Source organism: Engystomops pustulosus, chromosome 9 (assembly GCF_040894005.1).
Source record: "Engystomops pustulosus chromosome 9, aEngPut4.maternal, whole genome shotgun sequence".
In the NCBI taxonomy this organism is placed as follows: domain Eukaryota; kingdom Metazoa; phylum Chordata; class Amphibia; order Anura; family Leptodactylidae; genus Engystomops; species Engystomops pustulosus.
This window is the reverse complement of record NC_092419.1, coordinates 96,308,588-96,332,826: the sequence shown is the minus strand read 5'-3', so window position 1 is coordinate 96,332,826 and position 24,239 is coordinate 96,308,588. Positions and strand designations below refer to the sequence as shown.

Below are 24,239 nucleotides of genomic sequence, written 5' to 3'. Positions count from 1 at the left end.
ATAGTGAAAACCTGATGGCAGGTTCACTTTAAGTTTGGCAGAAACTGGGTCATGTAACTTGACAATGATCCAAATCTACAACTGAATGGCTACAAAAGAAAATAATCAGGGTGTGCAGTGGTCCAGGAACCAACCACTAATTGAAGTCTGGTGGCGGGACCTTCACAGAGCTCTGCTCAATCCACAACAAAGTTTTGTTAAAATGTCTCCAGAAGGATGTGAGAGGCTGATAAAGTCATACAGAAAAGGGACTTCAATTTTGGATTTTTTTAATTAATCACACTGGGGTTGTGTTGTAACGATACTTTTAGACCAGAGCCCTCTTTTACTTATGGCTCAGAGTCAAACTTGAATGATGGATGTTGCCATATGATGCAGCAGAGCCGGTAAGTACAGAGTATAGTCAGTGTGTGTTCTAGGGGTCAGGGGTGACTATTGCAATGGATAAAGTTGCTTGTCCCCAGCATTACTCAGTCAACCTGAATGCATCATGGTATCATACAGACTGTCTGCGTACGGCTTAGCAAGTCAATGACAAAGAACAACACCTCTGTGGGAACAGGAAGCTGGGAGACCCCCACCTTGTCCTCTATACACAGACCCCTCCCTAATGAGGGAACGCAAGATCTGCTCTGTCATGGATAATGCAAATTTTGCACCATCCCACCCGGGCTGGAATTTAAAATTTACTGCCGCACATGGGAAGAGATACTATACTTGCCTCCTTATTTTGTCTGGCTACTGTCTATACTTATAAATCAGTCTAAAAACAAATCAGACTCTGTGCAGTATTCTCTGCCGTTGCCTTTCATGTAGCAGGTGCAATTCGCCGTGGGTAGTCATACAGGAGGCATTCTGATTGGCTGTTCAGGATAAGTGTTGGGTCAAAGGGCAGAGCTCTTCCACAATACTCCATTCATTCATAGAACAGCCAAGGAACAGCTAACTATTACAATAGTGTATGGAAGATACCTCCACATAGCACTAGTGCGCTGCACCAAAAAACACAACTAGTGGTGCACTCACTCATTGTGTAACTTTTATTTCTGCAATGTGTGCATAAGAGCATGTCTTTCCCTTCCTTGGTATTGTAATATGCAGAGGATTTTTCATATGGAATCTGCAGCGTATCACACACTATATTTGTGATTTATAATCCAAATGTTCCTTAAATTCAAAAGAAATCCTGAACATTTTTGAAGTACTAAATAATTCTGCTATTACATTCTATTATATCCTAATTCTAGAGGCATCAAAGCCAAATGAGCACAAAGATGATATCAAAGTGTCTGTCTCCTGGTGGATAGTGGAGAAGCAGATACTACTCAATGGGACAGCAGCTACACACAAGTACAAGAGGCCCATAATATGGACTGGACTCTGTGCCCCAGAACTTTGTACTGTATATGTTAAGGCCTCAGATGCTCCACAAGACTCAAAAACACAAGATCGGCCAGGGAATTCCTCATAGACTGTCAGCTCTGATTCCTGTTGTTTCACCTGACAATGTTATTGCTCTGTGATGTCTAATGCTCTATTCAGCGCTGGGGCTATATAAATAGAGATTTATTATTATTTATTAGAGAAGAAATATCAATTGGCAGCTTAGATAGGTCCTGATAACTATACTTTTCTCCATTCTGGAGCAGAAGGCTTCATGATACTATGTAATTTCTCCTGGTGTTTCCAGCCTGCATACAGACCGACCGTGTCCAAGAAGTGCTTATACTTGAGACCATTGTATTCGCCTGAGTTCAGTCTGATGCATTTACTGCCCTGGTAGAGCTGAATTGAATCAATATGTTATGTTCAGTTCAGCTGTACTGGGTTCTGGCCGGTAGATCCAGAAGGCCCTTAGGAGACATTGCTAAGAAAATACTGCACAACTCTGACTCCCTTCTTGTTGATGTAACTATACTACATTTTTGGACAGGTCTCGTGTGCTTTTGGGGTTGTCCCTGTACTCGCTTGTGGCCCCCTTTTATCTGCAGGGGCTGCCATTTTGGTAATGCATGTCTGAGCTTCTCTAAATTCCTAAATAATCTAGAGATGAGGAATATCAGTTTGGAAAATTCTGACTCTGCGGAATATCTCTTATCTGAGGGAGTCCAGCTCTGACACTAGACACGCACAGTGGATGTCGAACATATGGAATGGTGAATTTCCTATCCAGACTAAGGGAAGAAGGAGGCTCTGCTCTGTGTACAAACATTTCATTGTACTTATGTATAATGTATAGTCAGCTCAATCTGATTCTCTGTAGACACCGAGAGGCGAGCACAAAATTATGCAATGCAATAAAAACATAACATTATCGTCCCATCCCTTTAAATTCCTACTAGCGCTGACAGCGCAGCCAGGAAAAGCACAGAGCCGCCTCGTATCTGCCAGCTGGGTGTTTACCCCTGTACTGTACTCGCTGCCGGCTCCGTCCCATAAAAGGGAAAGCTTTCTTTATTTCTTTTAAAGGCGACTGAAATAAACATTCAGCCCTATTTCTATTGGCAGGCATGTGAACAGGTCCTTGTTCTACATAGCGGGCATGAATATTAGCTATAGTCGGCATCGAGGTGGTATAATCTGGGCAGCTGCCATTCAATACTACAACTCTCACCATGTTCATCTGGATAAACAAATCATAGTAGTATTACAATATCTGAAAGTGTCCAGGGTGTTAAAATGGTTAGTACAGGTGAAAAGATGAAACATACATTACATGTAAGGCATTAAATGTAAGATTCCTACATGAGCAGCCTAGGATGGGTTTTAAAAAGCAGGTGGCACCGTAAAGGGCACTTACCTTGGTACCTGGTATTCCAGATCCTCCCGTTGGTCCATCAGGGCCTCTGGCACCCTGAAAAAGAGGAGAGTTGAGTTGCAATATGAAAAGTGATCAGCAGGTGTCTCCCGTGTTCTACTCTAAGCAGCTTTCAATGGGGCCCAAGTCAAAAGCCCCCTTGTCCTGCTATCCTCCCACTTGTAGCCCAGGCGCTTCACCCTCCTCCCCCACTACTTTCCCATCAGCCTACTTGGAGAGGGACGAAGAAAGAAAAAAAGTTTCAGGAAAACAAACAGCTGTGTCCTTTTACTCTCATCCTGCGGCCGGCCCCTGATCACAGCTTTCTCACTAACCCAGGCTTCAGCCACAGTGTTCTCCGGATCAGCACCACACAGGGGAGTCTGGGGAGACTGGCACACATTGGTACCGGGAAAATGAATAAGTAGAAGGTGTCTGAGGATGATGAGCTGATGACATAGTAACCACCCTGAGCATGACTGATGGGACATGTCTGGATAATGAAGGTCTAACCAAGAGTTTGGTTTTGAGTGGCAAAGGACCACCAGAATGGGAATGCTCTCTAGTAAAAGTTAATAGAAATAGTCAGTGTGTGCGACGCTTCATGACATTTACAATGACTTGGACTGTGAGACAAGAATAAGAAAGTTGAATGATAAAGTAGCAGAGTGCAGCCTGACGTGTGTGACTCCATGTACAATCTGCAGGAGGAGCGGAGAAGATAATATATTGTAGCCCATCAGTAGACTGTGTGTTATACAGCACAAGGTACTGAGAGTTTCTAAATTGCTTAATAATAGTGTCTGTAGGCAGCTTGTTATAGAGCATATTGCTATACAGCCCTGTCTGCATGTCCAATCTGCAGGCAGCATGTTATAGAGCAGGAGGAGCTGAGCAGATTGTGGAATAGTGTCCTATCTGCAGGCAGCATGTTATAGAGCAGGAGGAGCTGAACAGATTGTGGAATAGTGTCCTATCTGCAGGCAGCATGTTATAGAGCAGGAGGAGCTGAGAAGGTTGTACATAGTGTCCAATCTGCAGGCAGCATGTTATACGGCAGGAGGAGCTGAGCAGATTGTAAAATAGTGTCCTATCTGCAGGCAGCATGTTATAGAGCAGAGGGAGCTGAGCAGATTGTAAAATAGTGTCCTATCTGCAGGCAGCATGTTATAGAGCAGAGGGAGCTGAGCAGATTGTAAAATAGTGTCCTATCTGCAGGCAGCATGTTATAGAGCAGAGGGAGCTGAGCAGATTGTAAAATATTGTCCTATCTGCAGGCAGCATGTTATAGAGCAGGAGGAGCTGAGCAGATTGTACATAGTGTCCTATCTGCAGGCAGCATGTTATAGAGCAGGAGGAGCTGAGCAGATTGTACATAGTGTCCTATCTGCAGGCAGCATGTTATCAAGAAGCAGCAGCTGAAAATGCAGTATTCTGCTAAAAAAGAATAGTAGAACTGGAATTTTATACATGTAAAGCTTGGCTTAGAGGTCCAGGCAGCCCCCATAGTATCAGTCTGTATCCAGAGGAAGCTGCCTGTCACTTAGTAGGACTGTCCACTAAGGATAAGTCATCGGGATGAGATAACAGGCGACCAATTCCCACAAGTCCCATTAACCAGCTGAGCCACAGCAGCGCTGGACATAGCATAGTTCTGCATTATATGCAGTGATCAGGAATTATAAAATAGCTCAGACCCCTTAGGGTTAATAAGAGACAATTGCAGTACCACTGGACAGTGTCTGGAGCTCTACTGACTGTTGTGGCCCCATAAATACGCTCACCCCCATGATCTGATACATAATTAGGTATGGTATTCCTGGTATGAAACAAGTGCAAGTCCAGGTCAGTGCCCTGTAATGTATACAAGGAGACACTTTGGATCAAATACCAAATGTCCAGAAAGATGGCCGCCCCTAATTCTACAAAGTGATTGAGTAACCAGTTATTTGTTATGAGAAATAGAGAACATAAAACCCCAAATAATTAAAGACACAAGTGAACATGTAACACACAGCTCAGTGCCTGGGGGAGCAGGGAATAATAAGTACCAGGTTCCTCATTGGAAAGCATTAGCGTACAGCAAACTCAATGCATGGACACTAAGGGCGGTGAGTTGAGGTGGGCTATATGGATTGATGGCTGCCCCCATATTATAGGATGAAATTATTATTAAAATGTTTAAAAGTTTTCTGTATTTTCATGACTATAAAATTTGTAGATTCACACTGAAGGCATTAAAACTACGAATTACCAAATGTTGAATTACCGTATTTACTTGAGTATAAGCCGAGTTTTTCAGCACAAAAAATGTGCTGAAAAACACTAACTCGGCTTATACTCGAGTCAAAAAGCTAAAAAAAAAAAAAAAAAAAAAGACAAAAAAAAAATAAATCTAAACTCACCTTTTCAGCGGCTGCGCGAGTCTTCTATGCGATCCCTCTGGCTGCGGCACCAGGTCAGAGTCACTGACTTCAGCAGCCGCCGCGATCATATTGTGTGTGCCAGCAGCCGGCACACACTGTGATGTCAGCGTTGCGGCTGACGTCAGAGCTGCGCGCCGCACGGACCTGGCGCCGCAGCCAGAGGGATCGCATAGAAGACTTGCGCGGGCGCCGAAAAGGTGAGTTTAGATTTTTAATTTTTTTAAATTAACTGTCCGGCTCCATAACGGGCCGGGGACCCGGCTCCATAACGGGCCGGGGCAGGGGGTTAAAGGCTACAAATTGGGGCAGGGGCTGACAGGCTACATATAGGGGGCAGGGGCTGGCAGACTATACTGGGGCTATGTACTACTGGGGGCTGGCTGGCAGCTATATACTACAGGGGGCTGCTGTCTATATACTACTGGGGGTTGGTGGCTATATCCATGGCCTCTTTCCTTAAAATAAACTTTTAAAATTATACTAATGAGCCAGAAAGGCTCCTTGGAGTGTTACCAGGGGTCCTCCGTGCTGCAGATTCATAGGCTGTTACACTGTGCAGGAGCACTCCCCCCTAACTGTGTGTTGAAACTCCAACTGAGATTACGTCAGACAGAGGGAGGGGGAAGGGTTGAGGGAGCAGGGGGGAAAGGAGACAGTGTAATTAGTGTAATATTAAATGTTGATTTTAAAAGGAAGGAGACCATGTATAACAAATATAAGAAGATTACCACAGTCACGGTGCCTGGATCTATGAGTAAGTGTCAGTGAGTTACTATGATGGATTTTAATGGTAGATTTGCTTTAACTTATTGCAGTGTCTAATCTGACATCCCTAATATACAGGCAGTTTATATTAAAGGCTTCAGTAAGGGGAGGAAAGACCCTGCCCTCCGCCTAACCATAGAGTTGTGCACTTTGTAACCTATGACCTTCCATGTAGACGCCCTCCGGTGTTGGTGGGATACACGTGATTTGCTTCCTGTGCAGCTGGATGTATAGTGCTACCAATCTACCGACAATAATAAAATATTCTTTACAACTTCATATACACCTGCACGGCTGCTGCCATGTCTCAATACACAACACATGAGTTCAAGCCTAGACTTATTATTGCAAAGTATAAATTTCCAGCCACGGGGCGACACATTGAACTATGACACTTCACTGACAGGTCTGTCCGACATGCAGGTGGTCTGTGAGTGCAATGTGCCCTCTGGCAGTGGAAGGGTTAGGGGACTGGTTTTAGGGATTGCTGCCGCTTTCCTTCCTATACTAAGCCGACAACATTTGGATTCTGGAAGCTGTAAATACTTCATGGAAAGCATGAGTCGCCCGTGTCCATGCGGGAAGAAGGATTTGCACCTAAATAAAGCTGACGGATATATTCTGGGGTCAGGGAGATTACGCTTTCACATTTCCTAGGATCGTTTAGAGTAGGAAAATCTACGAAGGCCATCACCTCATCAAACGCCAAGCTATGTATGCCTGGACGCTGTGAAAGAATAGGCTCATCCTCCAAGACATGGAAATAATGTTATAACCAATATCACTCTGCGTGCGTCACGTCTCTCATACAAGTCACTGCTGTAGTGGCATGGGCTGCCTGGTCTGAGCATTGCCTATGAGGCACTACTGTGTACCTGACGTGTCAGATATATACCAATATCTTCCAGCAGGATTGCTATAGGACTTCTGATGTCTATACCACAAGTACAGAACACAAGCCCTATATGTGTCTATGACCTGGATCACTCCATAGTATCCTATGACTATGGATAAGTCACCTAATCGAGCTCCGGACTAAGCAGCTTCTTCTGGCCCGCTCAGGGGTACAGTTCTAGTTCTCTCTCTATAAGTGACACATAAAAGAACATTATTATTCATTTCTATTGGGACTCAGTAATAGTGACTTCATTTTGTGGGATTATCTGTGAAGAGATAGATAATCCTACTCTAGGACAACTTCTCAGACTTCCAAACGGAATTTTACTGTATATGGTTCCAACTTTACTTTACCCTTTATCAATAATTAGTGGAAATCAAAGCAACATTGTCCTAAGGGTTCATCAGTCTAAAGGTGCAGTCACGTGTCGCGTCTAATGCATGCGTTTTAAACCTACACAGTATGGGGGGAACAGGCAGACCCTGGTTTACATAAAGCTAGGTTCTTTAGGTTTCTACTTAAGCTGAATGTGTATGTAGGTTGGAACTGACAACATTTTTTCTGTCCCTATGAGAACTAAATTTTCTAAATTTTGTATTCATATGGTGCAGTTACTTTACCAGGATTACCAGAAATCCACTGGTGAGGGAAAGGTAAAAGAAAATAAAAAAAAAAAAGAAAGAAGGCTTCTTCACCTTTATTACACCAGTACATCCTTCCCTCTGTTTCGGATGCCAGAAGTACGTACAGTGTCTTCCGTGACTGCTGTGAGTCAATCACTGTCCTCAATGGTCACCTATCTATGGACAGCAACAACACCGTTGATTGGGCAGTCCTTGCCTATGAGGCCAGTGATTGAAGTAGGAGCCGCACCTCTCCAGCGTCTGTACTGCTGAAGTAGAGGAACAGGGGTAGATGAGTTGGCCTACATGGAAGTCACATTATAATAGGCCTCAAATAAACTACTGTAAAAACTAACAGTCTGCTAGACTACATTATGATATAAAGACGTGTTGGGACGCGGCTTCTGTAGATTTGTAGAACCTCTAAAGGTGCGGCGATTACAGTCTCTGCTGTATATGAATGAGTCTGCGGCTGCTCTGACAAAGGAACAATTCTTCAGCCATGGAGAGAGCGAGGCCGTCGCAGGAAGAGGCTGATGAGGAGGTGAGACAAGAAGCTCCGTGTTTGGAGCTTGTCCGCAGCTCCCCGGCCTCACACCCATTCATCACTGGCCCTGTGTGCACACTAAAAAGTCATCATTCAAGACCCAGCAAAAACAAACACGCAGCAGAAGCTTTTCCTGATGGAAACATCTCCTATCAGGACCAAGGAAGCTCAAGAAAACTCTGCCACTCCAGACAACCTCCTCTTTGTCAGAGGACGACAGAACTTCTTCTTTTCAGAACACATTCCGAAATTTTTGGGAGGGAGATTTCCTTCCTGGCAGATGCCGGGAATTCTATTAAATATTTCAGAATTTGTGTAAAAAACTTAAAGGAATGAAGATCCTTGAATGTCTATTCAAAAATGGCCATTTAAGAAAACTTTGCAAATACACTGATCGTGAGCTTCTATTATACTTCAGAGCTGTATGCATAATTCTGCTATTTCACCAAGCTCCTGGGATGCAGCGGGACAGTAAGTGACACTACCCAACATACAAGTCACCAAATAATAATTAAAGCTGGAACTCTGAATAACAGTATAACTACGGTAATTCACAAAATACACTTACAATTGAAGGAGCTGTTCAGACCTCCCCCAACTAAGTCTCATTTACCCCAGTTGATGTGTTGCAGACACCCAAAAAATTCTCTTTCACTTCTGGCATGATTTTACCCTGGCTCTTATAGTCTTGTCTGGTCAGTCTGTGTGTTATATACTGCAGCCAATCTGAGGAGGTGATGTCTAGGGGGAGGGCATAAGGCGAATGAACCAATGATGTGAAGGGGGTATGTCTCAGACTAAAAAGCAGCCTTTGGGAAAGGTCTAAGAAAAATATATAGCGGCAAAGGTTTCCTGCAGGTCCTGACTTGCAAGTTAGTTTGATACTACTAAATAGATCTCTCTCCAATGATTGGCCACATCGCTCATGTGACTACCTGCACTTTTCGCCTGCCTAACACTGTGAACAAGGAGATTTGGGGAGCTGTACCATTTAAGTTGGTAATTTAATGTACTTTAGGCCAAGGCTGTATTGATCAGCTGTAAGGGTTATAAAAAGTCTCTGCAATATAGGTATACTTATGACCTTATTCTTTTGTAAACCCAAAAAGTAGAAAATCCAATTATAGCATGTTCCAAAATTTTTTGTCTAGAGTCACACTTAGAAAATATACCTGCTCTGATTTACATACAAATTCAACTTAAGAGCAAACCTTAAAAACCTATCCTGAATATGACCCAGGGACTGCCTACAGTCCCCACTGATACTGCTCCTTATTGCTGAATCCACTTCTGGCTTTGACTCCAAACACTACAGCAAAAAAACCCAAAACTATTTATCAATAGCGGGGCAAGCTGTACGTAGTGTATGTAGCACAGCCTTTATTAATCTGGTGCACCCTGCACGTGCTGATAGCGCTTAAACCCAGTGCTCATTAACGGGTGTGCGCCACAATTATGTAGGAACTTCATGTGCATACCTCCCAACCGTCCCGTATTTCGGGCTCTGTCCCACCCGGCGGGAATTCTGGACCGGGTGGTGTGGACATCAACTCTATCGATGTTCTCCCTTCACCAATAGGTGTCTCTGCCGTGTATGTACAAAGCAGAACCTGGCAGGCGCAGTGACGCCATCATTGTGCACCTACCGGGCGCTGCTGTAGTACAGACATGGTGAAGGAAGAGACAGGATGGCAGCATGCAAACAAGGAAAGGCAAGTACAGATTATTTTTATTCAACAAAAGAGGGGCTATAAGGGGGGGTAATAAGGAAGGGGAGCAAAGTAAGAGGGGGAGCACAATAAAAAGAGGAGCAGAGAGGTGGGGGCACAATAAGAGGGGGAGCAGAAAAAGTGATCACAATAAGGGGGGTGGGGTATTGTACAAGGTGAAAATATTTGGTGTAAGAGCCATTATTCCAGGTATTTCAACCCAAAGCTTGGGAGGTATGTATGTACAAGAAGTTTGCACATGTATCTATGTGCAACATACACACAAAACTGGCACAGCCAGTTTGATAAATCTGGGCCATTGTGTGTCTCCAGCTTAAAGGGATCTCCCACAAACAGGCAGGGGTCCAGCTACAGAGATTTATTTTAGGGGTATTTGTATCTACGATACTTGAAATTCTTCTTGAACAGCCACATTCATTGGGATTTGTCCCAGTCAAACAGTGCGGCCCATTTATAGAAGTGGCTGGATAACACTGAGTTTTTATTTGCTTCTTGGTCAGTGTACACATTTACACCCACAATCCAAACTGCTTCCAGAGTTTGCAGTTTGAAAATAACTCAAAACATGATTCAATCTGAAAGTTTCTGGGTCATCCTCAAGGTGGCACTATTGCGGAGCGATCCCAAATTTGCAAATGTAAAAAACCAATGAGTGACAACTTCTTACGATTTATTCAAAGGCCTACAGCAGTGTTGGTGAACCTTTTAGAGACCGAGTGCCCAAAATGCAAACCAGACCCACTTATTTATTGCAAAGTGCCAACACGGCAATTCTAGCATTAAATTATTAAAATCTTCTTGCTCTATGCTATAACCACAGCTTTCAAGGGTCCTGAGGACACCAAAATCGTTGACAGAAGGTGGGAAAATTCAGATTGCCATTGGAGCTTCCCTGAACATGAAAAATTGTGGGGCCAAGAGCAGGAGCTTCAATGGCTCCAATGATAATGTGACCCTGTCCTCACCTTCTCTTCTTGCAGTCTCAGGTAGACCAAGATGCTTCATGTTTTGGGCTACTTGGGCCTGCAGGAGGATCCTTCAAGTCCTGTCTGGTGAATTCTGTGCTGGGGCAACAGTCTGAGTGCCCACTGAGTGGGCTCAGAGTGCCACCTCTGGCACCCGTGCCATAGGTTCGCCACCACTGGCCTATAGGAAGAGCAGTGATGGTCTTGGTTCTGACACTACCATATGTAATTCACTGGAAAACACAAAATATGAAAATCACAAAGCAAAAAAATTCCAAGTGCAGAATGCCAAGACTATCTATATGATCTATCCAATACTACCTACCATCTGATCCTTACCAAGAATGAAGATGTTAACTGCAGAGACCTTGGCTATCTATCACCCCCGCAGTTGCGTCAGGTCTGTTTAATATCTGTCTCCAGTTATTTCCTTCAAGAAAACACAGAACAAGTGCAAGTCTTACCAGGGACTCTACAGAGGGAATGGACAGACTTGCACCTGTTCTGTGTGTTTAACCTGTCCTGACTCACAATTTATGAAGGAAATAATTGAAGTCCTAGCAGAGATGTGTACTGGGCCTCAGACATTCTGGTCTACAGTTATACCTTTAGGCTGGGGTAACTTTTTGTTTTGTTCCATACATTGTAAGAATATGTTGTGCCGACAAAGGGCACAGGTGTATCTCACTGTAATACTTCGCCTGGGGATCCCTCCTCCCAGCTGATGTATGGGGCGTTTCAAGTTTGAAGTCAGGGGCGCCTGTGGAAACTTTTCCTGCAGCTTTAGTTCTATAGAAAACTATCTTTAAGATGTCATCAGGCTTTGGGTTCAGTGATCTACAGAACCAGAGAAAGAGTCATATCTTTGATACTATAGAACCAAAGACATCTGATGCCGCTAAGACTTGACTCATCTCAGGTAAATTATGACTCTTCTCTGCTCATTTTCATATTACTTTGGAGATTTTTATTCAATAGGTAAACTGAATTTTTACATAAAAGAGGAAATTATAGAAATGCCATTACATGTCCTACCTGAGAGGACGTGTAGTTTAATGGGGTAAAAGCTGGTGAGAGGTTCTCTTTAAGCCTGCCCTGCAGCACCTGTCACAGGATCCACATTTCTGTTTATAGTAGCCTCCGATCACTCCTGCTGATGGTCAAGTCTTTTCTTTTTGGGTAACATTGGTGAAGAATTAATATGACTTTTGTTCTGTGGCTAGGATTAAGGTTTAGGAATGTCTTCGAGGGAATTTAATCTTTATTCATATAATGTTACAGACAGGTCAGATGACAAGGAGGCCACAGGAAACTACCCTCAAAATGGATCAAGGTATGCATTATGCCTGAACGTCCTGAGAAAATGTGAAATAAAACTGGAATAAATTATGTATACATTTGTTTCTGCAAATTATGTTACTTATTTGAGACTGACAACAATATTCCCTCCGGGACTCCACTTATATGACAAATATAGGACAAGATGGTTTATCACTATTCAGAAGCAATAAGTGAGAAACTGCAGCTGCATCTCCCCAACTCCCTGTCCTTTATTTGCAATTCTATTTGTGTGAAGCAGCACCACACCTGTCCACTGGATAAGCCTGGCATTGCAGCTGGAGGACACTGCTACACAGAACCTGTGTATAAGTGTGGCTTATTTCTTTATTAGAAGCAACCATGTTTTGTTGGATCGTATACCACCCCCCAGGTATTAGGGTATTTCCTTCATTGTCAGGTATAATCCCACACAGTATCTTTCTTGTTCAGACACAAGTACATTCTGTGACCTTGTCATAATGATTGATCCACTAATAGGGCGACATGTAGAAGCGACTAGAGAGGCCTATAATAGACCTGCTTGAAAGGTGTTGTGATGTACAGCGGATAACATCACCTGCAAAGTGACAGCTTATCCCCAAGTGCTACTACAGACATATCCACATTTCACACTCCAGACATCCACTTCGGTCTTAGGTGGAGAGGAGGCTCCAGAGCTATTGTAAAATGAAGGAATAGGATAAGTAGAAACGGATAGTAAGAAATTAAAACTAAGTGCGAGCTGTCATCAGCAGCGACGTCCCTCTGCTCCATGCAGGATACAGCATGTTTGTAAGAGAAGCTGACACACTAAGACTCCCTCAATCTAGATATAACTTATGAAGATACATTGGCTTAGAGAGAAGGAAACTAAAAAGTCTTATGCTCGATTAGACCCCGTGCTGATTAATTGTAGATCATACAATATATTTATGGACTATTAATAATGTATTGGGGCAAGTGGAAAACACCAGCAACTTGAGAACTATATAGAGTAATAAAATAAGTCACACACTTCCTATTTATTACCCAATGCTCCTAATCTGAGGCTTCCCGATCCTTCGTCCAATGTACAGTGACCTGCCCTGGCAGCTGCGGCTGGTGATTGGCTGAATCAATCACTTCCTGTGTGTTAAGTGCAAACAGGAAATAGAATCCAGTGCAGTAAGATCAGGAACAGGAGTGCAGGGGATAAGGGCAAAGCGAGTATGATTTCACATTATTGTAAGTGACCTTTTGTTTATTAGGAAAATTATATAGTAGAAGATAATATGGGTACATGGGGGATAACACTGGTCCCGACTGTGAGGTAATACTGGTACAGGCCACTCTTGACAATGACGTGGAGCCTCTGGCACATCTACTGGAGAAAAAAAGTAGCTTATAGTCAAGGCGAGCACAGAGACCGCATTGCCTTGAAGGGCGATTTCTCAGCTTCTCTTTGATGAGCAGCCAGAGAGAACTGAATGCGCCACAGTCCTCCCTCGCGCAGGACAACACTGCATCCAGACGTACAAACATCCAAACAACTTGAGAGGGCTCAAGCCAAGAAGCATTTCAGTTCAGTAACGTCAAACGTGTGACATTCAGGAGCCTCCAGGAACTCTGGATCTTACGTGCACGTGTCTCCAAGGAATCTTTTCATTAGCAAACAGGCCAACAATGAGATCTCCACTTCCTACGAGAAGCAAAATCTTTTATTTTAAATTAATGCTGCCAAGTATCCACTACCGCTCGCTATTCTTCTTGGAAAGAAACACAATTTACTAGTCGCTGGTTTCTGGTTGGAATGCCAGAGAAGCATCAGTAATGTTCGAGTAATGAATACAAATCAGAAGACAATATACTAAAACACAGCTCACACACTACCACCAAAATACTTTGTGGCTACAATAAAAACACCAGTTTACACATAACTTTACCGTATATAAACTTTGCTTTGCATACAGTGTACAATAAAGAGATTAAATGGCGCAACAGAAGACATGTGCAACTGTCTCACCATTCACGTGGAATACACAAGTTCTCGTTTTTTGTGGGGGTGCCAGCAGTGGGACCTCTGGACATAAGAAGCTCTTCTTTTCTCTGAGTAGGTGATAAACTGTGATCCTTAGGAAACACCCTTAACTAAAGGTAGTTTTCAGATTACTGATGTATACCAACCACCAATAGTCATTAGTCTCAACATTCAGAATCACATTGTCTCCACAATCAGAGGATTCCAGCGTCAGAACATACAATAAGTGATCTTGAGTGGAGCTTGACTTCTGTTCATGTTCTCCCTAAGGGCTGCAGGATTCAGCTTATCAGAGGGAATCCAAAATGTGGGACCCCCATTGATCTATTATAAATTTCCTAAACATGGAAAATCCCACTATTATCAGTGTAGTGTATATACTTCTGCCTTTTAGGAAATATGAAAGGGAAGGTCCAATCACAGTCCCATTGCCACTCCTAAATAAAAGGAGTAATGTTGTTTTTAACACTATGGGCCACATTTATCACTTGTTTTTTCTGTTGTTTTTGCGCCTTTTCGTTTAGGCGCACCGTTTTTGCGCCATTTTTGCGATTAAACGTCAAATTAGCCGCGCAGCAAAAATAACCACCTTTCCCTCATCTATCGTTCAATTCCAGATGTTTTGCTGCGCCTAATGATATTCATCACGTGCGACTTTTGCATTCAGGCGCAAAAACGGGCGCAAAAACACTCCAGCTCGAAGGTGGCGTTATCTGAGAAGAAAGCACTGAGCCCCTTTGCAGAAGAGCTCATTTCTAGCAGCAGAGCTCAGCCAGACACTGGAACATATAATAGATACAATTAGATACATTACAGACAGGAGCTGCAGACTCTATTTACAGTTCATCACCTTCTATTTACAAAATATTCTGCAAAACCTGAGCTCAAAGCAAGAGAGAAGAGAAGTTTGCACAAGTTTGCAGAAGCTTGCAGAAGTTTGCAGATACTATAAACAAGTGTCCCCCATGTAATTCTGCACAGTGTCTGAGGGGGATACTGTGCAGAATTACAGGGGTGCAGCAGGAGACCAGCACTGGGGGATCCCCTCCAGGAGAAGCCCCTGCTGAGGAGGTCACACACCTGGGTGCTGCTGTGAGTGTTATCTTCATTCTGGGCTGTGGGAGAAGCAGAGAGAAGCTTGTAGCAGGATCACATGTAAGTGCCCGAATCTAACATTGCGCCTAAACTGTGTTAAAGTAAAGTGATTAATAAGAGGCAGAAAATATACTTATCACAGATGGTTGTAGCTTGTGATAATTCTGGCAAAACAGTGCGCCAGAATTTAGGCGCAACTACTACACTTAGGCGCACAAAAGTGATAAATGTGGCCCTATGTTGCTTATATTGGACATTTTACCCTCACTCCTTGACCAATGTCAGTAGGTAGACTGGGTTAGGGAGGGTTTAGACTTTACAAGGAGGTGCTGAATATACCTTCCAGAGCCTGTGAATGCCCCTTTATTTCATGGGGCATTTAAGTTGTTCCTAGGAATAAGAGTCTTTGAAAATGTAATTCTAGAAAAAGTGACTGTTTCCATGCCCTGCGCTAACAGTAGCCTCAGGGGGGTTTGAGATGTCTGAAGTCTGAATTTTGTGAAGCATGACTGGAATGTACTGTGTGACCTCCAGCCAGCGCTGCGGCCCGGACACCACGTTCTTTATAGGATACTGAAGAGGACATGTCCGCAAAGTAATGGCTATACAACCACTAACCTATACATTGCACCATGCCCCAAAATCTTCTGTACAACCTCAATACCAATTAGAGCTGCACCAATACCGAGACCCTCTACATCTCACCATTCAGCAGTTCACTTTAAGAGAGAACTGCATTGCCTCTCACTCATGGTCATATCTAGTCCACTGTCTTTGCATTAGGGCAATGGCACAAATAACAAGGGGACTGACACCACTACGAGAGCAGAAGGGAGAGGCATGGCCCAGGGCAATGCATAGTGACCATAGGGACCAGAACATAGAAAAACATGTATTGCAGTCAAGAAATTTGAAGAGGAGACCCACTCTATGTCATAACATCACTGGAACTTTGTATTAGGAACCAAAGTGCCAAATCCAGAGGATAGGGAACACATGTCTGCTAATCCCATGTATGAGAATGGGGGATACTGTGAAGCACAGTACAGCACTCATCTATCGCCATCACATCAAGATTTTCCTACATGTGTGCGATGAGAACAACAGGGATATCACGTGTGTGTACAGCAGCCATGATTCATATAGGGGATCACATACACTTTTGGATGAGTTATTATGAATCACCATCTATATTTGCTGACTTCAGTAAACAGAATACATCTGGGTTTTGCAGAGTGCACATAAGAGGACAGTGTTTTTTTTTGACTGGGGGGTTTCAGTGCATGAGTAATTAACCCATTCCATTCAGATCATCCGTCATATTGACTGAGGTGTGCGTCAGGAGAAACCTGCCGATGAAGGTGCTGGATGAGAACACCCACTGCATCTACGTACACTTTCTACAGGACTGATCAATATATCAGCACTTACCCATCTCTGGTAGTGACAGAGCGGATGAGCTGAGCTCTAGTGTGTGTCTGCTTGACCAGCTGCTCCAGGGGAATTGGACACTTGTGACCTCCTGATCAATGGGGGTTCAAATTTTCAGCAAGTTTTTCCATAGTTGTGGATGGAGGTTAATGTTAAAACTGGGCTAATCCCGAACTGTCATTACCCCCCTCAGATATATATATATATACGGTATATATATCTTCCATGGTATAAAGGGGTCCACCTTTTGCATTGTATGGCGGGGGTCTTGGGATACATTATGGATGTGAGAAGGGATAATTTTGCGGTATGGAGGCGATAGGAAAAAAATGAAATGTGAGAAGCTCTTAATCCTAGTTATGTCCTTTTTTTTCCGCTTCACATCTGTAAAGTGAATAAACAGCCAAAGAAACAATAGGTATATGATGAGCTTGCTCAGCAAAACTGACAGTATTTTTCCACATCTGGTCATAATAATATAATGTTGGTCAGGTGAACAGGTTTTGTGAATCACTACTGAATCATTCACTCTAGGGAGTAACTCATCGGACATGACAAACCCTTCCTCTGTTAGGCTTCTGAATTGTTAATGGGGTCCACACAATGGTTGCCCAGTTGCTGCGCTATTCCAAATGGGGAAAAAAAACCTGCCAAAAACATCTAAACTTGTTCACAAACAACCGCACCTAAACGAAGTTCCAAAATAAAGCTCACTAATGTCATTAACTTTGTCTTTCCGTCTGTGATCCATCAGCAATCCAATTATTTCTACACAAATAGAAGTGTTCCCATAAATAAGGACGGGTTTGGACGCGGGATGAAAAGCCTGGGTGTACTCCTGCACAGTAGCCTTTATACTGTGGTCGCCCCGATGCGGAGAGCTAAACAGATCCCTGTCACTGAGTGTGGGCCGAGTCCAGAACATTGCATAATGAGTTAAAAAGTCTGGAGCCGGCTCAAGCAACGTGTGGGAGGCATGGACGGATTCGTCAGCTCTTAGCCGGATCAGCAAAGATTCTGTTACAACATTTCTGCTGAATCTGACCGAGTTTTTTTTTCTTCTCTATTCCCACTGTAATTTAGTCAGTACTATCCACTGGTTGTTTGCCAGGGAGAGAATCACCAAAAATAACAGAAGCTATAAATCTATTTATAGGAGTGAAGTTACAATGAGTCATGAAAAGAGCCCATCAATGTCTGGCTTTCTTACTAGGCAAAAAGCTTAAAGGGTCTTTTCCAGGGGTGGCACGGCTCTGAAATAACATGGGGTGATCAAATGTTGGGGTGGCTTAGTGGGATACAAGTTATTATCTGGAAAATGCAGCTAATTTATTGTGTACATCAGTTTTGAATAACAACAATGAAATGATATCAGGAGGCTACACGGCAGGTTTACTCCAAGGGCTGATCCAAACATGGAGGGTTCCGATTCTTTTCACCTTTCTTACACAGACTAGTGACAACCTAAAGAGCAATCCCATGTTTATAAAAGACTATAGTTTGCCTACAGAACATTGCATATACAATATATCAACTATGTTATACTAATTAAAACCAGATAGCAGTTTCATAGATAAAAAAACACTCTAAATCCCAGAATAGCAGCCCATATTATAACATAATGTACAAATACAAAACGTTATAATACAATTGCCCTTCTTGAACAGTCTCCTGAATGAAATACTGTACTGCTTTTGGTGTGATGACAGCCGAGCATCCGTTGACAACATAAGATCAGTGATACTGTGACTGATGACGATTCTTGTCATTCTAGGTGAACTTCAGAAAATTGTGAAATCGTAGGAAAATGGAAAATTACAGCTCAAGTTTCAACATTTCCTTCTAATTTCTCAGGTTCTGAAATAGTGAAAAAAAACCCCTATATTCTATATTATCTTCTCAGCAGCTATCGTAATGTTCAAAGGCTTTTGAAGTGGCTCAATGTTGTGATGGGATTAGACGTATAAAGCCGTGTCGGTTCGGGTGTCATGGAACAATGTTATGTAGATAAAAAAAAATCAAAGATACAAGAAACAAAATAACAAAAAAGGATTTGTCATGGAAGGTTGTCAGAGTAATTGTTATCATTAAATATAATGCATCAAAGATTCTCTATTTCTGAGGAGATCATAAAGACATGATTTGTCTGGTTTTGCCTCACTTACACGAATAGGAAAGCACCTGGGGAGGGCAAGTTTGTAGAATTGTAAGAATCCATAGAATACATGGAGTTACACATTACACACGACTTCATGATGGACAGGACCAAGACCGTTCCAACTTCTGCTTTCCACTTACTATCATTCTAGTATATAGCAAATGGTTGTGAAACTCTGGAAATCTGGGTGAGATCAATGGACTTTGGTTGGAAATGTGCAGCTTCAATTCAGAATGACAGAATTTACCTCCTACTGTCATTGTTCTTCTAGTTCTTATGGGCCAGGAACTTATTATGATTTATTTATTTCTTTTAATATTGTATTTGTCTCACAATTGTACATATAATGAAATATACATTCATGAGTTTCCATTTACATCCAGTAGGGGTGGATGGAGTAGGGTGATGCACCCACTCTGTCCTGTGTCCTTATTGATATTTTTAATTGATTTTAAACTAGCAGTTGTGTATTTCATGAATTATTTAATAAAGATTGAATCGTATTGAAAATCAGTTTTGGGTCCGGAATAGCACACTTCTTTTCTTCTTAGTGTATATTGTCTCTTGTTGGTGTGCGGACCAGTCTATACTACAGCTGTGCATGCCCCATTCCGTTCTTTGTGTTACAAGCTGTTTGTGCATCAGCGGGCGGGACAAGGGGGGGCTATGGACATTGGGGGCGTGCATACTGGTAGAGCCAAGCGCCGCTTCGGTGACATCGACCGGGGCGCCTCTGGTTAATTTGCTAATTTTTATAATATAGTTTTTTGGTCCTGAACTAAAAAAAACTATGGTGCCATCCCCTATGCAAGATAACGAGCACATAAGTGTGGACAGTCTACTATCAGTAAATCTGATGGTCCTTGCACGACAGTAATAGGACCACAAGTCTTATAGTTCCTGATTTAAGGTGTCATGCAGAGATTTATTGCTGGTATTCTTTTTTTGGGAGTCATATCTTTGCATTTCCTGGATTAAGTTACTTATAAAAAGAACGCACCTTCCGAAATCCTGATGTCCTCAGAGCCTCTCAACCGGATTTAACCTCATTGAACAATGTCCAAAGGATTAATCTTTGTCAGTAGTAAATCTGTCATACTGCATGGCCTGAGCCAGCTACTGTACCATTTCTTAGCCAATTTTGTGGTATGCTTTCATCTTTTTTTTTTTTTTTTAAGAGGGGGGGATGATGGATGTTATCTGTAGACGGCTATCCACCTGGATCCAAAAGGACGTTACTGCTTAAAACTGGTTTTATATCATTCAGGCTTGAGGAGACTGCTGGATAAATTATTCCAGCTTCTGGCTGAAACAGTATATTACTATAAATCATGATCTAAGCTCCTGGCCCATAAGAACTAAAGGCAAAATAATAGTAGGAGGTAAATTCACCTGCTGACTCTGTAGCAATGAAGCCACAAGTTTTATGGAATGATCACTTCTGCAAATAGTGATGAAGCAAAAGAAATAAACTGTGGTAGTAAAAAAAAAGGAACTATGAAAAAAAAAAATAATAATAATTAGTATATTTTTGTGAAATCGTTGTCATATATACCATATAATATAGTATTATATAGGAAAATTGTAAGTGCCAATTGCATTAAAGGAAATCTACCATGAGAATCTGTCTTCAAAAGTAGAATAGATGGTAGATTCCTCCTGCCGGTCTCTGCCCTAATCTGTAATTTAATAATTATGTAAATTAACTGCAGAGGCTACCGGGGCGTGGTGTAGCATTAGCTCCCAGTGCCGGACCCGGCTAGTACACGCCCCAGTAGCCTTGGCAGTTCATTTACATATTAATAAAATAAAGTTTTGGGTTACAGATTAGATCAGAGGCAGGGAGGAGGATCTACTTCTGATAATAGAGAATGGTAGGTTTCCTTTAAATGACTAATAATTAATCATTAGTAATTTGTAACTATTTGTAAAGATGTAAGAAAAACATGGAATTTGGAATCAAGGATTTGGCAGCGTGCACCACCACAAGGACTGATTTGGAGGAGGTCAAAATACGGGTGATCGGGTGAGCGAACCTATTTTTCTATTATTGACTTTGCTTTATTTGTAACGATGGTACATATTCTATAGGTTGAGAATCTTGGGGCTAGTAGCCCTTCACTAAGCCCAGCCCCTCTATTAAGCTCCACCCCTTCTCTAAGCTCCACTCTGTATACCCGATCATCAGGTGTCTATGGATCTGATCAGGAGGAAATACCCGGGTGTTATCCAGATTATTTCTACATGACTCAATGTATGAATTATGTAGACATTGGGTCAACCTTGGCCAACCTTATTTCTTCTTTGCTCATAGATTCAATGCTCCGTAAATCCAACTTTGGTTTTCAGATAAGAATTTATGGCTGGTGATTTAGTTATTAGTCATTATGCTTTTTTTTTTATAATGGAAATGAGCTTCATGTAAACATCTCCTGCTGGGCTTGTTGTGTACAGGCAGAGCTGAAGTGTAAAACATGGAGCCATGAAGTCATCCTGCTCAGAATAATGAATTGCACTAAATAGGATAAGACAGATCCGATCTAACAGACCCTGGGAATAAGTCTGCACTTTAATACCTCTTTAAACAGTTATCTCTTTATGTGGTTTCAGGCTGAAGAATTCTTCAGCAGAACATTAAACCAAAATAACCCTTAACTTGTTTTACATTAGATCTTACTGCCCACATTTTTCTTTGAGAGTTTTTATGGATACTTCACAAGTGTAAAGCTACTCAGGTCTCCCAGGATTACAATCAAATGGAAGATAAAATGGATCTTTATGGTAAAAAAAATATGGTAAAAAAAATTACATTATTTATCATCGTATAGAACATTATAGTTTATGTGATGGAGAATCCAACGAACATCAACCAACCATATGGGTTGATGCTGAAGAATGAGATAAATTACTATGTTATCACTCTTACTATGGGGTTTAAATATTCTTAAAGGGAACCTAAATATTTTACAGTTTTTTCCATCGACTGGCTCCATTTCTAATTCTCAGTTTTCTCTGGACACTACCTACTATGAAGTTTCTCCAAGACATAATCTGTGGGCACTATATAAATAAAGGAATTATTAACTATTACTGTATTGGTGTCTCAGGTGACAGAGCAGGGAGTAATACGTTACTGTCTAAATTGTTGCATTGGCACTTGTGGGTATTGGTCTTAATTTGGGCACTCGGTGTCTAAAAAGTTTGCCAAGACTGTTATAGAGCAATGTGATTAAAGCAATTGGGATGCGAAGCAAAACTCATTAATAGCTCCAGCAGGTTGTTTCTGCTTTCCACCACCCATACCAAAGAGACAAGTAACCAAATATCTCTGTGAGACTGTTGCCCGTCTTGCAGAACATGGGAGGGGCGGGGGTGGGGGGGGGAAGTAATAGATTCTATTTAGCACAGAAAGAGGAAAGAATGAAATAAGAAATAAGTAGAAGATATATTTATAGAGTTTCAATATATAATTATCTGTTCTATAGAGATTAAATATCATATATATATATATATATATATTATTAGATTATTACTAGTGATTAACTGGTAATTTCATTTTCCTTTCTCTTTTTTGCATTTATTTCTACCCAAAAAATAAAGTAGTAGGTGAAGAGAGTTTGGGGTCTCTTATACCATATATAGGTTACATAGGACTTAGCAAAGAGAGAGTCATCTCCACATAACTGTGTGTGTAAATGTCCTCAAATTTGAGCAAAAGTATTATCAGAACATTAAAAACCCCACTAAACAGATTAGGCCCCCATGCACCTGCATCCCACCACCACTTTGGGGTCCAGCTCCCACAATACCTTTTAATAGAGATGACAGAGACTACAATCGAGACTTGTGACTAAGTAGGAATCTGAGGGACATCGGTAAATATTTCCGATCAGATAGCATGGAATTTCTTTTCTTTTTTTTCCTGTGGATAAATATCCACTTCTTGAGGGGAATCTACAACATATTTAGTCTATTTCAAAAGAAAAAAAGTTGCTGCGGTCACTCCCTAGAATATTTTTATCCATTCTCTGAATGATAGAATTTATGAGCTAATACGTTGCCAAATATCAATAGTTACCGAAAACCAGATAACATGGAAAAATGTGATAAGCGTGCAATCAGCAATGTATGATGACTACAAGCCAAACAATAAGGGTAGTTCCAAAATGCTTGTCAGTAAAGCTTGTGTATTGCCAAATGGCTCCCTATAGTACTCAGAGTCTACACATAGCTCCGGTTTAGATTTGGTTACTCTGCTAAGCAAATTTTTGCAATGCAAGATCTTAAAAGGCAAATATTAGGAAACAACAAATCCTAGTTGTTCGTATATTTACGTCAACCCAGTCGGGCCAACAAAAAGTGGGGAAAAAAATAGATGCCATGACTGGTCCCGTTTTTGTTTTCTTTTCAGCATTCTGGATGCACCTTTGTGCCATATAACCGCGTCATGTGCACATTTTTAGGCTAAAGATGAGAGATTGGTTCTCAAACAGCGCAAAAATGTCTTTGATTTTGTCTGGCTGGCATTAAACAAGTATAACTGATACAGATAAACCTTACAGTGGACTCAATGGGATTATACAAATGGGAGCCGAGGCTTACAGATGGATAGACGCCTACACCATCTACATGGATCTACTTTTGAGTCAAAAAGGGTGAAGAAAAATAAAAACCTATTCCAAAAACACCAGCGTTTCCCCCACCTAGTACACTAGATTATATCATAGGAAATGTTTATGTTCTATGTTTAGACTTTTCTCTTAGAGCTCCTTCAATCGTTGCCAATCACATATACAGTGAGAAACGGGCAATTGAGGGTAATATAAACACACACCCTATTTTAATATGGTTTTTTTTATACTAGTGTAACATGAAAACATAACCTGGCAGTATCTCCATCCTCCCCTTTGGTTTTCTACGTGCCAGATTATCTTGTTACAAGTTGTCCTTTTCTGCAGATTTAGGTTTAATTTCCCAATGTTTTTTTCCAATCACACGTTTTATCCAAAGTAGCTAATGTGTTCACCGCTGACTCATGGAGTCATGGAAAGTGGGGGTGGTGGTGGTAAAGACCTGTCACATTTGTGGTCAGCACATTATAAAATCTTTACCAAGGAATAAAATTCCCAGGACTCAAAAGCCATTTTTTTTGGATGAAGAAAGCAACAAGTATTCTTAAAGGATTATATTATCAGTCAAGGATCTGTACAATGAAGATGGAAGCCGTCTGTAATCTCTTAAAAAGGCAAATACAAAATCCAAAGTAATAAAGTGGAGATTCTTGGAGATAAAAGGATCAATAAAATGGAAACTTTTGATGTTGCCTATCGGTCCCCTAGCCAAGTACAGAGTAGTGTCATCAAAAGCTGTCATATAGTTGATGACCATAGTAATCATACTATAGTAATGTCCATACTATAGTAACTCACTGGTGGGCTACTGATGAACAACCAGGCTTGGGGCTCAG

The 24,239-nt window shown here is 41.7% G+C and overlaps 1 protein-coding gene across 2 annotated transcripts in view; it reads right to left on the bottom strand.

The window, feature by feature from the left end:
• The window catches only part of COL27A1 (collagen type XXVII alpha 1 chain), a 192,088-nt gene that overhangs the window by 46,601 nt on the left and 121,248 nt on the right, over positions 1-24,239 (bottom strand). For both annotated transcript variants that reach the window (XM_072124196.1, XM_072124195.1), the window contains exon 29: positions 2,801-2,854. In XM_072124196.1, the coding sequence (XP_071980297.1) occupies positions 2,801-2,854 (54 nt within the window). The remainder of the gene's footprint in view (positions 1-2,800; positions 2,855-24,239) is intronic.